The 17,194-nt window shown below is 51.8% G+C and overlaps 1 protein-coding gene across 1 annotated transcript in view; it reads right to left on the reverse strand.

Moving 5' to 3' along the window:
* Positions 1 to 17,194, reverse strand: part of XKR6 (XK related 6) — a 304,919-nt gene that overhangs the window by 13,455 nt on the left and 274,270 nt on the right. The window contains exon 2 of the mRNA XM_021698730.1: positions 10,825 to 11,021. Coding sequence (XP_021554405.1) covers positions 10,825 to 11,021 — 197 coding nt within the window. The remainder of the gene's footprint in view (positions 1 to 10,824; positions 11,022 to 17,194) is intronic.

Below are 17,194 nucleotides of genomic sequence, written 5' to 3' on the forward strand. Positions count from 1 at the left end.
CTCAGATACTGTTGAGTATCTGAGTATCACCGCTCAGGGGAGCAGTGAAGCAGGACTGCCGAGCAGATGGGGTTGTGTGTGCCCGTGTGGGCCTGACTTGGGAGTGGTCCTGGCCCCTGAGCTCAACTTCTCAGTTGTCGGTGGCCCTGGACGAGAAAAGCCTTCCGGGGAAAATGGTGTCCAGTCAGAGCCTTGCTGAGGGTGGCAGCAGGGTGTGCCTTCCGTGGCTGGCGGTAGAAATACCAGCCACCATTGTCGGAAGGCCTCCCGTGTGCCGAGAACAAATGCGGTTCGCGTACTCTTGACAAAGGCCCTCTGAGGCGGGAGCTATTAGCTGTGCTTTACAAATGAGACCCCCGAGGCTCAAAGCAGTGAAGGCCTTGTTGGAGAGGCTGCAGGGCAGATGCGTGAAGCCCAGCGTGGGAATTCCACACTGGGAGCTCTCTGCAACACAAAACAGGACACAGCAACTTTTCTTCCAGGCGAAGGTCTCAGGAGACCAGCATGCAGACACCCAGAAAAGGACTCAAAGCTCTGGGCTGTCACTGGTAAAGGCTGAAGGGTAAAGGGAATGCGGGGGCCCCCACGTTTGTCACGGGGGGGCAGATTCTCCAGCCGGCAGGCTCCTCAGCTCCAGGGCCTGGCAGCCTGGGGCGCGGGGGGCCTGAATGCACAAGAAGGCCTAGAATTCATCGCAGCTCTCCTCTGGTCAGCTTCGGACCCATCCTTACCTCTGGTTGGCCCTCGAGTGAATGCCACACCCTAGAACTCCTCTTGATGTCCTGACCAGCCTCACACCTCCAGCTGGGTCCAGAATCAAATGGGGCCCTGGGGGTAAATTTTACAGATGGACAAGTTGAGGCTCAGAGAGGGTGATTCGCCCATAACCATGCAGGATGTGGAACAGCCGAGGGCGGTCACTCCCCAGGGTTTCCTTCTCGGGGTCTCTGCTGTTCTGCCCCCCTCCCCAGTGGTGAGACATGTGAGACACAGGAAGGCATTGTTTGTGAAACTCGCAGGCTTTCTTTCCTTGGGAATCTTAAGGAATAGAAAAGATCTTTTGAAGATCATTTCACTGCGGTCTTTCCCGGGGCTCCAAGTTCCCGCGATCGTCTCTAATGTGAATGTCAAGGCTAATTAAAGACCGCTACTGCCCCAGTTTCACTGAGATTCACCCCCCCCCTCTTTTTTTCTTCCGTAGAGTCACAGGCTATCAGGGCTGAAAGGGTCTTCGGGAGTCCCTCCTATCCTCATGCATAGTAGCCAGGCCCAGAGAAGATGGAGTTGCAGGGATCTGCCTGGAATGCAGCAGGGCATTCTAGCACAGCGGACTCCCCACCCAGTGCTCCTTCGGCCAGGGAAGTTGGGGGTAGACCTCATGGGGTGGGGGGGCAGCTCTAAGAGGGGTGAAGTGTCTTTGTGGGGCAATGGAAATGTTCTCAGATGAATTGTAGCGATGGTAACAACTCAGCGAATATACTAAAGCCAGTGACTTGCACACTTCAAGTGAATGAATTGAATGGTATGTAAATTGTATCTCAATAAAGCTATTAAAAAACAACAACAACAAAAAAAAAACAGCAGCTCTGCGGGCCAGACCTCTCGGCCAGGCTAAGCTCCTGAAGCAGCTGAGAGACCCATCTCAGCCTCCCTGCCACTCCTCATGACACGGGAGGCGCTCTCTCAGCTCAAGGCCTTGCCCTTGGCTGTCCTCTCTTCCTGGCACTCTTGCTTCCAAAATCTGCGGGGCTGGCTCCCTTCATCCTCACATCTTTGATCAGAGGTCACCTTTCCAGCCACCTTACTGAAAACTACCCATAGCTCTGCTTCCCTCCCGTCTCTCTTCCCAGATTCATCACTCTCTTGAGTACCTCTCATTTGCTAATATAGAAAACAAGGTATTTGTTTTGTTCCTTGTTTGCCTCTCCCTGCAAGAAATGTAAGCTCCATGAGGGCAGGAATTTCTCTGTGTTTTGTTTATGGCTACATCTGCCCCCAGCTCCTAGAACCGTGCTTGGCACATTGTAGGTGCCTAATAAATAGTTATTGAATAAGTGAATAAGGGGCCCAATTACAGTTATGGCTCAGGCTTCTGAATTTGCATCCCTCGGAACCTTCCCCTGCAAGGAGGTACTGGACAGCCCATGTGAGGAAGCCTTGCCTGGATGGACCTCCGTGTTTGGGCATTTCACGCACAAACATTTCCAGGTGGCCAATTGCTGTTCCATTGGTGGTAACTATAACGAAATCAATTTAGTTTGCCTTTCTTATATTTGTCCTGCTGCTTTAAGAAGTCTCCTTTTTATGTACACACCACATTTTCTTTTGCACTTAAAGATCTGCGTTTGTTAAGAGGCTGGATTTCACATGTAGTGTTCCTACGACGATTAAAAAAGAAAAGAACTCTGCCTCTCCTTTTCTCTTGCCAGTTGTTAGGGGCCGTCTCAGCCAGGGCCTCGGAACTGTATGCAGATTCAAGCTGGAACATGCACTGGAGGAGTGCAGGTCTCTGCTGAAAACTCCTGCAAATTCTGTTTAAAAGTATACTTTTTTTTTTTTTTTAGATTTTATTTATTTATTTGACAGAGAGAGAGATAGCAAGGGCAAGAACACAAGCAGGGAGAGTGGGAGAGGGAGAAGCAGGCTTCCCGCGGAGCAGGGAACCCGATGCGGGGCTCGATCCCAGGACCCCGGGATCATGACCTGAGCCGAAGGCACACGCTTAACGACTGAGCCACCCAGGCGCCCCTAAAAGTATATGGTTTTAAAAAGTGCTGTTGAACAAAGAGCCATTGGTAGCTGAAGCAGGACTGTACCTTGGAGTTGGCTGGTCAGGAAACCCTGTGCGCAGACACCAAGTAGGTGTCGCATAGAAGAGAAGGAGGGTGTCTCCTCAGAAGGAGCACACGAAACAGAGCTGGAGAGAGGGGGGAAAGCACCCACTACTCCCACCACCACGGGGGCAACAGGAGAGGCCAAGTTTGTGTTCCTGCTGGAGAAGGCAGTCATGCCCGTGCATGTCTCTTCCTTTCAGTTAAGGGTGAAGAAGATACAGGACAGCCAGGAGAAGGGAGGGAACAGGGGATTGCACATCTGTTCCTTTCTTTACCTGCTCCCAGCTAAGCCACAGACAAGTGATAGGCAGCCTGGAAACTGACCTCAAAGGCTGGAAGACCTCTGTTCTGACTTAGTCTGACACCGTGGAGCAGCTCTCGGAGATGGGCGACTCCAGCTCAGCACGGGAGTGAGCGAGGGAGAAGGGCTCCATCCACTGGTAAGGGCTGGGGGGCACAGAGGCTCCCTGTGACTCTGGACGAGGTGATTCATTTTCTGATGTTGTTTGATGCAATAGATCAATTGCATTTCTTTTTTTTTAAATTTTATTTATTTATTTGAGAACGAGTGAAAGCATGAACACAAGCAGGGACGGCTGGAGGGAGAGGGAGAAAGAATCTGAAGCGGACTCACATGGGGCTTGATCCCATGACCATGAGATCATGACCTGAACCAAAACCAAGAGTTGGACGCTCAACCGACTGCATCACCCAGGTGCCCCCCCAGATCGGTTGTTTTAATGGCAAATTTTACTTTCTGGTAATGAGAAAACTGAGTGGGAAATTCATAGCTCTGGCGTAGAGCACAGATTCATCACCTTCGAGCCATACGACCAGATTACCATCACTTTCTGTGTGGCAGCTTCATCTTTTAACCAGAATCTTAAAATGATCAAGGAATTAACTTTTGTGTCCCAGACATTGAGAGTGACAGCTAATGTCCATAGGAGTAGGACCAGTAAGAGACCAGAATGCATTTTTTTACACGAGAAAAAAGAAATCTCCCAAGAAGAGGGACATGGAAGTTTTGCACTGTGAGAGGAGGGGCAGGAGGATGTGGGGGGCTCTTTCAGGCATCCAACAGCTAAGGAGCAGCCCCCTGGGCCTTCCCTCCTCCTGAGAGCTTGGCCCCTCACACGGAAAGGCAAGCTGACCAGGGAGACTGATGCCAGAGAAGTTTCCTCCAGGATGCATTTCGTCCTCACTAGGGAAGAGAGGAGGGCTTTGGGGGCAGGCAGCTAAAGACAAAGGCATGGACAGTTTAGCTCAAAAGGAGCAGAGATATGTGATTGAACACTTGCCTTTGTGACTCGCTTGGTTGCTGTCAGGGCTCTGGCTAGAAAAAGAAGTAAAATGTGAAGCTAAAGTACAAGTCACTGGAGGGGCTTTGATGTAAGAGAAGCGAGCAAGTGAAGTTAAGAAAGAAGACTATTAGGGAGGTTGACACCAAAGAGATAGAAAGCAAAGGCCCTAATTAGGTCTTAGAACTCGGCGTTTGTTTAAAAGAACACCAGTGTCTGAAGGCAGGGTTTAATATTGTCTCGTGCTTCCTGGTCTTAGTAAAGATGCCGGTTTTTTGGTGCTGGGAACGGTGGTTATTGATGGCTAGGTCGGGGGTAGGAAGAACTACCTGGGTGAGGCTTGGTATTTGAACTCCATCCTGTAGATGCAATGCTACCATCTCAACTGCAGGTCCAGTGCGGCAGGAAGAGGAGCCTCTTCTGAGAGCCTTCCTTGCTGTGTGACCTTGGGCAACTTACTTACCTCTCTCTGTGCTTCCACTTCCCGTGTGTTGAACAAGGAGAGTGGGTTAGAAGGCCTATTCAACCTCTTCAGTTCGAAAGATCCCATTGCTCTAAATCCCTTTGGACACTAAGTCGTGAGATTCAAGTGTTTTGACACCAGAGGTACCTTTATGCGGACTCTTAGCCAACATCTGCCTGACTGCCACTCCCAGGGGTTCTGGGGCACCTGTAAAGTTTTGCATGGTGGAGTGTCACCTGTGAGAACAAGTCAGATCTGCTTTTGATCCTCTCTAAGAGAAGCGCTTGCCCTCGGGAGAAGCGCATCCCCTGTGGGTGCTCCCTGAGCAGGGCTGGTTCTGTGCTCAGAGATGGCTCTACCTTTAAGTTCCAGCCCCAAGCTCTTGTGGCTGTTTGGAGCTTCTGGTCCCATCCGGGGGCTTCCAGTCTTGCCCCCTATCTGAATTAGAGGGTTGAGGGGGACACACCTGGCTCAGAGGATATCTGGGGATGCCTGGGGTTTTCTCTGAGGGATTCCTAGAGAGACCTTAGAAGACAGAAGGAACTTGCACCATATGGAAATGGGGAGCACTGGGTTTTAATACCAAATCTCTCACTAACTGGATAAGCCACCCACTTGTGTCTGGCCAAGCTCTCTTGGTCTCCAGGGTTAGAATAGAAACCTACCCAAGGACAGGCCAGTTAAAGGCTGTGTGTCTTTATCACTAATAGGCGTTTAGGGGAGCTGGGAGGGTCCCAGGCCTCGGGCCCGTTCCCTCACCCCTTGGTCAGCCAAGCTTAGCTCCACAGTAAGACAGCAAGGCCTCTCCCTGCGTGCTTAGCTGAGGTGGCATGCACAAAATGCTCTGGAAGACTAAGGACATTTTCAAAAAGCCAAACCCTGAGCAGAGATTTCAGGGGCAAGAAGCAGAAGCATCGTCTTCTGACCTTGTCAGCATAATTGCATCTAAGATACATAAACACACACACACACACGCTAGAGTTGATGGGTCCACAGCGCATATCAACCTCTGCTCCCTCCCTGCATCAGTAACCACTTCCTGCAGAGCCCACCTAAGTCTGTCTCTTCAAGACTCAGACACAGCCATCAGGGCTAAGGATACAGGCATTGGAGCCCAACTACGTAGGCAAGGATCCAGCTGTATCGCTTACAAGCCTTGTGGCTGCCTCATGCTGTTACTTAAAGTCTCTGGACCTCAGTTTCATCATCTATAAAATGGGAACAATAAAAAGTATCTACTCATAGGGCTGCCATGGGACCTTAATGGGTTAATCTATGTAAAGCTCTTAAACTATTCTCTGGCACACAAGTTGAGCTTCCCCAAAAGTCTTAACTAGCACTGGGAGCATCATCCTCATCACCACCGCTGTCCCCCACACTCACCTCAATACACCCTCCGCTCTCGGCGCCCACGACCACTCACTCCCTGTCTGCTCTTCGCTCTCCCAGGTCTCCATTTCTTGGCACTTATAGTTCCCCTGTCCACAAGAGCCACCCAAACTTCTCTTTAAGGCAAGCTCCTATTCCTCCATCAAGACCCAGATCAAATGCTACCTCCTCTGTCATGCCCCTAGAAACAGTTATATATCCCTCCTCTGTACATACAGCTATCACAGAATTTAAAATGTGCTGCACCAGACACAAACTCCTGAAGGGCAGATGTCTTCGCAAGCGTGTTCCCAACACAGCGCCTGGCCCACGGCATGTGCCTGACAAATGCGGGATGCCGGGGGAAGGTGGTCATCAGAGCCCTACGTATAGGATAACTCCTCCGTGTGGGCTTAACTAAAAAAGGCAGACTTGGGGGCTACGTGGGTGTAAGTGGCCCATCCCCCGGCCCCTGCCAATGTTCATGTGGAAGCATCAGAAAAACCCAGAAGTAAGGAAAAGTGATAGAGCTGCTAATTCTTGATCCAGTCCCCCAAATCTGTTCCCCGACAAAGTCTCTTCCATCTCAACACACCCAGTTAGAAACCACCACCTCTCCTTTCTATCACTGCCAATACCAGCTCTACCAAGTCTTATTGGTTCGCTCTCCAGAATGGCCCCCAAATTTGTGCACTTGGCATCATTTCCCAAACGCCTCTACCCCATAATTTCATCCCTGGATCTCTTAGCTCAGCCATTGCTCTCCTCTCTGAAGGATAAGCTCTGATCCTAGAGCTTATCTATGTAACTCTTCCCACTGCACTTGGCATCAACTCAAGCTCCTTGCAGGGCCCCACAGACCCTGCCTGATCAGACCCCTGACTTCCTCCCCATCCTCCCCACCAAAATCACTTTCTTCCCCCACCCCTACACCCACACCCAACCTCAGCTATGCTGGGTCCTTTCGCTTTCTGGAACAAGCCAGGCTTTTCCTACCTCAGGACCTTGGCATATGCTGTTCCCACTGCCTAGAAGGCTCTTCCTGCTCTTCCCACAGTTGGCTCTTTTTCTTTGTTTATACTCAGCCTAAATGTCAGCTCTCTGGAGAGGCTTTCTCTGACACTCCTGCGAGGGAGGCTCTCTCCCCACCCCTCAGCACCTTATCTGTGATCTCAGCACCAGGTTTGTTTGCTTCAAAGCACTTAACATGTGTCATCGGTCTCACTGATTTTGTTCTGTCTGCTCAGAAAAACGGGAGACACATGAGGGCAGGGACCACGTCTGTCGTGTTCCCTATTGCCCCTCTGCACATAGTATGGCACCCAAATGAATGCATCTTTGTTGAATGGCAGACGGTATCAAGTACCTAGCACACGCCGAGCAAGCTGCTGTAGGAGTGTATGTGCAGCTCATTAGACCTTCACAACAACCCACAAAGTGCTTACTCTTCACACTTTACAGATCCAGAAGCCCAGTTAGGAAATGAACTTGCCTCACGCCATAAAGTCAGTAAGCAGTGGAGATGGAAGTGACACTCATTCTCACTTTTCCCGCCATGCCGACTGCTCTCCAAACCCCATCACTGCCTGCAATATGGCCAAGCTTTCAGCCGACACTACCAGCCTCACCACCAGCCTAAATCGCATGGCAGCATAATTGGCTCCCTTCATATCTTTATTTTTATCTTTGTTTAAACCTTCAAGACATCAGACTTAAGGAAGACCCTGCTGAGATGCTCAAATGACTCTGGCGTAATATTTGTATGGTTGTTGAGTATTATCATATCCTCAGCCCTTGCGCCCCTCTCTGAACATCAGACATATTTTTCACTTGTGTCCGGTCTTACGGGGAAATTGGATACAATCCGTCTTGCAGGCTGAATACTGCACCGTTAGCCCAGAGATACGTGGGGAACACAAGGTGGGGATGGGAAAGGTTGGGAGAGCTTGGCATGGGGCAAGATCAACAGAAAACTCGCCTATTAAAGTGATAGTGGTTGTGACCTCCCATCCATCTACTAGGATTAACAGTATAAGTGGACAGGTGCCATCAAAGCCACCAAACCCAGGCCATTTAGCCATGGATCCCACCAGCACAGCTTGTAGTCCAGTTCAGAAAGTGTATCGACAATAAAAACTCCACCACCAACAACAAAATGGCCAGATGTGGCCCGTGACATTGGTCATTGGTCATGTCATCAAATGCTCATAACAACCCTCTGTGGTAGGTACTAACATTATCCCCATTTCAGAGAAAGGAAAACTGAGGAACAGAACGGTTCAGTAACAGCTGTTAAATAGCAGGATGGGCGTCACCTCTATCTTTCTACGCTGCCATGGTCAAGCATTCCCATGGCCGGAAGACCTCATGTCACCATGTCCCTTCCAGGTTCTCAGACTTTCTCTCCCCTCCTCCAATTTCTAATATTTCAACTGATTTTCTTTAATGTGTCTACATCTCATACAGCCTTTTATGGGAAAAGAGAAGGAAGGCATCTATTTCTAAACAAAATGGTCCAGGGATGAGCAGACCATCTAGAAGTTAAGTAAGAGGGTAATGCCACGCCGCCTGCAGTCTGTGCTCAGTGACGGTGAGCTTCCTTCCTTCCCATCAATCCAGCTCCCGCTGCAGACTCCATCATTGTCTTGGGAAATCACAGTCCAACAGCAAAGACTGCCACTGACCTTTGTTTAGCCCAGCAGTTCCCAAAAGCATTTAACAATGGAGCCTATTTTGAGAAACGCCTATTTCACCTGCCAAACAAATGTGGGGAAATGCTTACCCGGCCTCTGAGTGAGCCGCTGGCTCTAAAAGAGGAGTGTGTGCGAGGACAAGCCGGGGGACCTTCCCCAGGGAGGAAGCCCCACAGGACTGTCAGCCCTGCTGTCCTCAGTGTGGCTTCTTGCTTAGTGTCCGGATGCCCCACTGGAGCTAGTTGTCTATTTAGCTCCTTCCAGACCTTCTCAGGGACAGGTCCCTGGTGCTGCAGACTCAGGCTGGGACCCAGCTCCAACTGTTGAAGCCCAGGGGCTGGGCGAGACCTCCTCCTAACAGTGGGCACTGCTCCTCAAAGTTCCCCACATCCCCCCCACTCCTCGCTTCTGTGAGGGGTTGGCAGGACTGCAGCAAGTGTTCTGTGGGACAGAGGGAGCTGCCCCGAGGCCCCTTTCCCTTGGGGGCACTTCCAGCTGGGGCTGTCCTGGATTGGGGGTGGGCAGGAGGCTTTAGCTGGGAGCCAGGTTCCCAGAGCGTGGGGGACTCTGTTGGCAGCACAGTTGGGTTCAGAACTAGGTCCTTGGGCTCTAAATGTCAGGATCGAGTTCACCGGCCTGAACCTTTGGCTGGCCTTTGAAGCTTAAACTCCCTTTCTGCTTAAGTGACTAGGGGAATGCAGATTGCAAAGGGCCAGCCAGTCTGGAAAAAGTAAGGAGGCAAAGCTGTTCCATGCAGGCCAGAGGTTGGCTGCCCTGGGCAGACATGTGGGGTAAGGCAGGGGTGGGGGATGCCCATTGGAGAGCGCTGTGAAGATGTTCATAAACATGGTGGCACTGAGGGTCTGTTGGAGGAGCTGTGGGGGGCTGTGGGGTCCAGAGGTGAGAACCCACAGGGCCGGGAGGCCCCACTGGCCAGGGAGAGGTGGGCCATGGAGAGCAGCTGTCTTGCTACCCCAGATCGTACAAGCTCATGCCCTCTGGAGTCAGGAACCTCTGGGCTGAGTCTCCTCAGCAGCATCTCTGCTTGAATATTCCCAGTGACAGGAAACTCACTACCTGCTGAGACATTCCAGCACTGGATGGCTCCTGCTATTTTAAATGTCTGCCACATGTTGAATCGATAACATTCTCCCTGTAGCTCCCTCCATCTCTTTGGGATGACCATCCTCCCATGGTCCCCCTCCCATGGGACCATTCACGCATCCCAAGTCTTCCTCAGACTAAACATTCTCAGTGTCCCCCCATGATGCCATCTTCAGCCCCTTTTCATCTTAGACCTTCCCCCCTGCTGGGCTCCAGTCCCCCCTGAAATATGCTCTGAGACACACCCATGGCACCTGTGGTCTGTCGGACCATCGGCGATCCGGTGCGACGCCCTGCCTCGACCCACAAAGTCTAACCTCCAAAGGGCTCCTCAGGCAACTAGGTGGCACCTAGAGACTTCTGCAGCTGTAGGGGTCAGTGCTGTCTGACTGGGCTCTGGGGGCTTCGGGGGCTCCTTGAAGACCATCTGGGGCCACAGGGGGTATGAGGGGGGTGGGGCCTGTGGGTGGGGCCAGTAGATGGGACCTCCGCCCCCATCTAACGGGAACAAAGCTGTTTGAGCATGTTTTAAAATGGGCTTGCTACATAAACTTGGGTTTGAAGCAAGGGCACCACAGCTTAAAAATGTCTAAAACTGCCGGCATTGCCTAATGTGGTTTAGTCTTCTGTCACATGCCATGCCTAGACAGTCTCCCCCCTCCCATGGATGTGCACACACCTCAGCTCAGGCCAGCACCAAAGAAGAGGGGCCATTCTCCCCAGATTGGGAGACCCAGGGCACTCCGTTCTTCTGCTCCCAGGGACATTTGAGCCCCGGCTCTGCTCTGTTCATAGGAACATAGTGGTCATGAGCAGGTGCAGTGGGCTTGCACATGGGTGTATGGGGAACGTCTATACCATTCACACGCTCTTGGTGTGGGCTGGGTCGGCCTCACATGGGGGCCTGGGCATGGTGGGGACTCGGGGATTGGGACAGGCAATGCCCATGGGGTGTGCAGGAGGCAGTCACCAGGTGGTCCCCAGCTGGAGGGCGGGGCCCTGTCCCAGCCCACAAGAGAAGGTCATTTTCCCAGCCTCCTGTGGGTGGGGGGGACACTCACAGGGCAGCGTCTCAGCCCTGTTCTTCTGGATCATTATGCAGAGCTGTAGCACCAGTTGGGGGGCGCTCTCCAGGAAGGTCTCAAGGAGGCGCAACATGTTGACGTCTGCATATTCGTACATCATAGCCCAGTAGAAGCGTCGCTGGTGTTCCTTCCGCCGCTGGCTCTGAATCCCCAGGTACATGGTGCGGATATACCTGCCGAGAGAACAAGACAGAACACAGAGAGCGTGGGTAGGGGCCGGGAATGTGGAAGGGTCACGCCATTCCCCCAAACCAAGACTGCCTGTGCCCATGTCCCCTCCTTCGCTCTGAGGTTTTCCAGATGCTTGGACCAGGGTTTTTTTTCCCAGCCCCCAGAGAGGGTGCTAAGGCTTTGGGGTGGAGGAGTTGGGGGTGGAGGGGATGGGCAGGCCAGCGAGGGGGTGTTAGGCAAGTTGTCCCCTTCCTGGCCTCAGTTTACTCATCTAAAAAAATGAGAAATGAAAGAGTGGGACCAGATGATCTCCCAGAGCCTGCCAGTGGAGCATCACAGGTGAGCTCTGAGGCCATGTGATCTTTCTCACATTCGGGACCCCAGGGGGAACATTCCAGCAGGATTTCATCTCTACCACGCAGCCCTGTCCCCTCTCTGGGGGAGGAGGAGAGGAAAGTAGCATTTGTGAAGCTCCTTCTAAGTGCCACTGGCTGGCTGGCCATGTGGTGCCAGAGTCCCGGGTGACAGACAGGTGTAACTCCCATGTAGGACAGCCAGGGGGCCCTGCAAAGGCTCCACAGCTGGATGGCAGAATGACGAGGAGCTGGCCCCCGGCTGTTGGACACCAAAGCTCAAGCTCTCCACGAGGGAGACACGGAACCTGCAATGGAGCCCCTGTCCAAGGGTGGCATAGGACACAGTCACTCTGATGTACTGACCCTGCTCCATCAGGGAGGGACGAGCAGCAAAGAAAGTGGGTATAGGTGGAGGGCGCGGGCTCTGGATTCAAATGCTGGCTGGTTCTGTCATTTGCTAATTGTAGGATCTTGGATGAATTACCCCAACTCTGTGTCCTTGTTACCCTTCTTTAACATGGAGAAAAGGGTCAGCATCACGGGGTTGGGGGGGAGATCAGGGAGATAATACGCGTGGTGGACATGCATCCGGGGTCCCCCATGGCTCACTCACACCTGAACTTCTGGAAGTTGTCTCTAAGCCACAGTCAAGGGGAGGATGAAAGTTACCATCTAAGTCAGCCAGTGGCCTCTGAGGCTGAGCCCGGGCCAGAACGGCCAGCAGGGCTGGACGAAAGCGAGGTTCAGGATCCAGTTAGGATCAGGAACATGAACCACACACAAGGGCCACAGCCAACAAAACAGAACTACATGTGTGGGTTTTTTTTTTTTTTTTACATTTTTAAAATAAATGTTTTATTCCCCTAGTTCCATAAAAACAATGTAAATACAAGCAATCTGTACGTCTTGTGTGACCTTGACTGTTCCCTGGGAATGTATATCACTGTGCCCTCTAAAACACTAGGCCTGAATCATCAAGGTTGAGAGAGCAGGGTTGATATACTATGTGGTCCCTGCTGTCCTCAGGCAAAGTCAACTGCCTACTTGGGGCTGCTAGGCAGTCCCTCCTCTCTGTCCCCATGCCCACCCCCAGCCTGGTCCCCGCCATCACCCCTCTTGCCTGAATCAAAGCAGAAGCCTCCTAATTGGCCTCCTAGGGTCCACTCTTGCCCCAGAACACAGCTGCCAAGATGCTCTTTGAAAATCATAAATGCAATCATGTCATCCCTCCCCCCGCCCCCAGCCCCACTTCTTTCAACCCTCCCACGGCTTCCCATAATGCTAAGAATAAGATCCAAACCCCTCCCATGGTTCACAGGACCCTGCCTGCCCCTCCAACCCCACCTCCCACTCTCTCCCCCCCGCTTTCTTGTGTCTCCTCTGTCTCTTGAGGAGCACAGGAGTTTGTCTACTGTTCACACCATCTCCCTAATGTCAATGGAGGCAGAAGGAAGACTCCTGTCCTCCAAGGCTGAGGGGTCCTGGTGGGACAGCACTGTCATGATACTGTGAAGGTAGTCCACACCCACGTTTGCAGCAAATTCAGACAGCATCGTCAAGCCAGTCACGGAGAGGGGCTCTAAATCCCCTCAGCCCGGGGCAATGGGAGGAGCGGGGCGTCGCCTGAGACCTTACATAGATGTTACAGAAGCTCATGCTCTTGAAGCAAAGATGCAAAAGCATGCCTTTATAAAATAGCCTAAAACTCTAAAGAGATGTTCCTCTCCAATTCCAAAACGGTGGGCCTCCCTCCAGAGCACTAATCATGTACTGGACCCAACAATGAACAAGCGCTCCAGGGTCCCCTGGCCTGTGCCCCGGGACACAGAGCAGCCCTACTGAACCACTGGTGTGACCTACAACAAACACCCTGGCAGTGAGGAGCACCCATCCCACACCAGATGAGTAATACGGATCCCTAAGAGCCTTTGCGCGACAGTATCTCTGAAGAGACCCACCCAGGGAAGCTGGCATGGACACCATACTTCCCTCCTGATGCCCTCCCTGCAGTGAGCGGAGCGGCAGTCCTGCTGAAAGTAAAGCGGGCAAGGCTGGGGGTGAGGGCGGAAGGCAGGGCGGCCCTGTGTGGGGCCTGGTGTGGGGGCCGCAGGTGCCCCAGGCCAGGCCTCTGCTGGAGTCCTGCCAGGCCTCGTGGGGCATGTCTGATCATTGTCATTTAATTCATGGGGAAACTGAGGCTCTGGAGTGAAACGGAGCACTGAATTCTGGTTCTGTTCCAGGTTCTGTTGCTTACTGGCTGTGGTGTGTCCCACGAGTCATCTTCCCCAAATTAGGGGACCAGAGGGAAGCTGGGAAAAAGGCAGGGATGTTGTTGGAAAGCTACAGGGTCACTGAGAGAAAGAGAGACAGAGAGTGAGGCAGAGAGACACAGAGAGATACAGAGACAGACAGGGAGAAACACATACACACAGAGAAGAGAGACAGAGAGAGAGATGTGGGAGGGAACGGAAAAAGAAAGAGAGAAAGGAGTGGAAAGCAATGTCACAATTTCGGGTCTGAGGGAGAGGACCAACTGGAAAAAGTCACAGCCAAGATGATTTGGGCAAGGGAGGGCTTACTGTAAGGAGATAGGGTCACAGGTAGTCTGGGAGGGGTTGGGGAGCATCCAGGACGGAAGGAAGGGCCGAATTGGCCAGATCCGAGGGTGGCCTGGGAAGGCAGAGCAGTGGAGGACAAAGGTGCGCTGGCTAAGGTCGGGCCTGTGAGTCCAGAAGCTCCACATGCAGCCAGAACAGTCACGTGCCCAGGGGAGCCTTGGTGCATTGGGTCTCACAGGACAGATTGGGTTCCATGACCCCAAACTGAGCCCTACCCACGTGAGGCAACTGCAACGCACAATGCCATGTGCCACAGACTCCCACAGGGACCAGATCACAAATTTACACACCTCAGGGGTACACTCAGACCACAGACTCTGCTTCTCCCAGCCTCACAAGGTGGCCCAAGGTGGAGGAATGATTAGGTGGCAGAGCCAAGCCTACTCGTCCAGGTCTCAGGCCAAGGTAACATCAGCACTCAGATTCACCTAGGTCTGCCCTGCCAGGGCAAAAGGAACACTTGATCTACCCCCTCCACCCCCATTTTCCCCAAGCCGCAGCTTTCCTCAAGGCCCTGCATCTGGCATGGCCATGGAAATGGAAGGCAATGAGCCCTGAACACGCTGACTCGACCATAATGTCTGCCGGAGAAACCAACGTTGAATTTCTTCTGTGAGCGCATCGCAAGGTGTGGGAAGAAACGAGGGTGGGAGTGGGCCAAGTCAGAGCCTCTCCCGCCGTACTGATGAGCAAACAGATGCCGGCAGCCCAGAGTGCACCAGGATCAAGTCCAAAACCAAATTTGGAAATCATGCCTCCTGAGACCCCAGCTCACATGGCCTCCCACCCTGTAGTGGGAGCGACATCACAGAATCCAGTTCAGGATTTCCCAATCAAGTGCCTTCTACCCAATTCCACACCCTCTGGCTCCTGCACCCTCCTCTTCTATCCTTGAGTCCTTGGGTCCCCAGGAGACAACTGAGGGTGCGTATAAAGTCCGGAATGGGTCTAGGTGACCTCTGAGGCCGCCCAGCCAGCTGCCTCTGCTAAGCCCCTGTGCAAAGTGTGGCCACAAGATGGCGCCAGAGCCTAAGCGAAGCAGGAAAGCTACTCCGCGAGGTGATCTCTTCCCCAGCAGGCAGCCTCTTAAGGCCTGCACCCTTCCCTCAGCAGCACGGGGGTGCAGGTGGCAGGCGAGGCCCAGGGCAGGGCCGGATGTGCTGAGTCCCCACAAGGTAGGCTGCTGCTCTTCCAAAACCCTCATCTTCCCCGCTTCCCTAGCAGGTTCCGCGAGCTCACCATCTCCTGGACATTAGTTGACATAAGACGTCCAATTCTCTTCCTGGATTTGCTTCCACATCTTACGGTCCGTGTCACGCCATCTCTCTCCTAAGAACATCGGATTGTGAAATGCATGGGTCTAAAAGCAGGGAGGCAGCGTGTCGTCATTGAGCAATGGCTCAGAAGGCTGGGCCCGGTCTGCAGGACCACATGGCCTTGGGCCAGTCACTCCCGAGGCTGGGCCTGCGTGATTCATGATCACAGAGGGCAGACTGGAGGACCTCAAGCTTCCAGTGTTTTTACAACTTAATCCTTTTAGAACCTAAATGAGTGGCTTCATTGAATCTGAAGTCTGGCCTCTCATCTTTATAAATAATAATAGCTGATGTTTGTATGGCATTCATGTGCCAGGCACTGTTCTGAGCATTTCCTACTTATGAATCCATTTAATCCTCATAAGAGCCTCTGAGGTAGATGCAATATTACCCTCATTTTTCAGATGGCAAACTGCAGCACTGTGCTTAACGGATGGTCCTCAGTTTACCCAGCTAGGTAAGTGGGTGAGCAGGGCTTCAGGCCCAGCAGTCTGGCTTCAGGGTCAGTGCTATTAACTCCTACCCATGCGCCGACCAGGGATGGACCATTTGCCTCTTTTCTTCTGAACTTGGTCCAACTTGTTCCCCTCGCTACAGTGGAAAAGCAGACCGCGGGGCTCTGGTCCAGTTCTTCCGGGGGCTGTGTTACCTTGGGGGACATCTCCTAACCTCTCTGAGCCTCAACTTCCATATCTTTGAAATGCCTGGCCCATAGGGGGACCCCAGGAGATGCTGAACAAATGAATGCAGGCAATCATGCCCGCTCCGAGTGTCACAGGGGCTCAAATGCCTGTGAGACTCTCCGGGAGACCAGAAGGCTCAGAGGGCAGCTGTCGCTGCCTCCCAAGGAGCTCTCCTCCCATCTTTCCTTCAGCCCACTCTGCTTATTCTCTCCTTCCCAGTTCTGTCTCTTCCTCCTACTTTGTAAACCAGGGAATTGTCTACAGCTCCTTATATCTGCCTCCAGAAGAACTGTCTAGTTCTCTGAGCACATTCTCACCCTTATACCAGCCCCTTGAAGGAAGATACTTTGTTATCTTCTTTTTCCCATTGGCTCATCTGAGGCTCAGAGAGGTAGAGTGATTCCCCTAAAGGCACACAGCCAGTCAAAGTTCAGGCAAATCAAAGAAGGTCTTACCCAAACTATGTTGCCCCACTGGGAGTTAGCTGTAGTTCTGCCTAAAACTGGCCAGGATGGGAAATAAGTGATTTCTAAAGAAGCAGAAGGCTGAACAGTTTTGCTGTCTGGGCCTATAGTCACCTGCTGCTTCTTGTGACACTCTAGGAAACAGTATTTTGAAACCTCTGATTATACAGAACAACCTGCCCTCAAAGCCCCAAATGGTTTTGTGGGGCCTGAAACTTAGAGAATCCTCTTTCAGAAAAATAGAGTCCACCAAACATTTAAAGTAGAAATTGCACCAATTCTATACTTTTTTTCCCCAAAAAAAGTAAGAGAGAAAAGAACACTTTCCCATTCATTTTATGAGGTCAGCATTCCTATGATATCAAAGCCACACGAACACTATATAAGAAAATAAAACTACAGACAATATCCCTCATAAACACAGACGCAAAAGTCTTCAATGAAATATTAGCCAATCAAATCCAGTAACGTATAGAAAGAATGATATGCCATAGCCAGTTGGGTTGATCTTGGGAATGAATATAAGGCTGATTCTACATGCAAAAATCAATCCATGCAATTAATGATATTAATAAAGCAAAACACACATTACATTAATTGATGCAGAAAGAAGGCATATGACAGAATTCAACATTGATTCATGATTTATTTTTTTTAAGATTTTATTTATTTATTTGACAGAGAAAGAGACAGCGAGAGAGGGAACACAAGCAGGAGGAGTGGGAGAGGGAGAAGCAG

Source organism: Neomonachus schauinslandi, chromosome 2 (assembly GCF_002201575.2).
Source record: "Neomonachus schauinslandi chromosome 2, ASM220157v2, whole genome shotgun sequence".
Taxonomy (NCBI): Eukaryota; Metazoa; Chordata; class Mammalia; order Carnivora; family Phocidae; genus Neomonachus; species Neomonachus schauinslandi.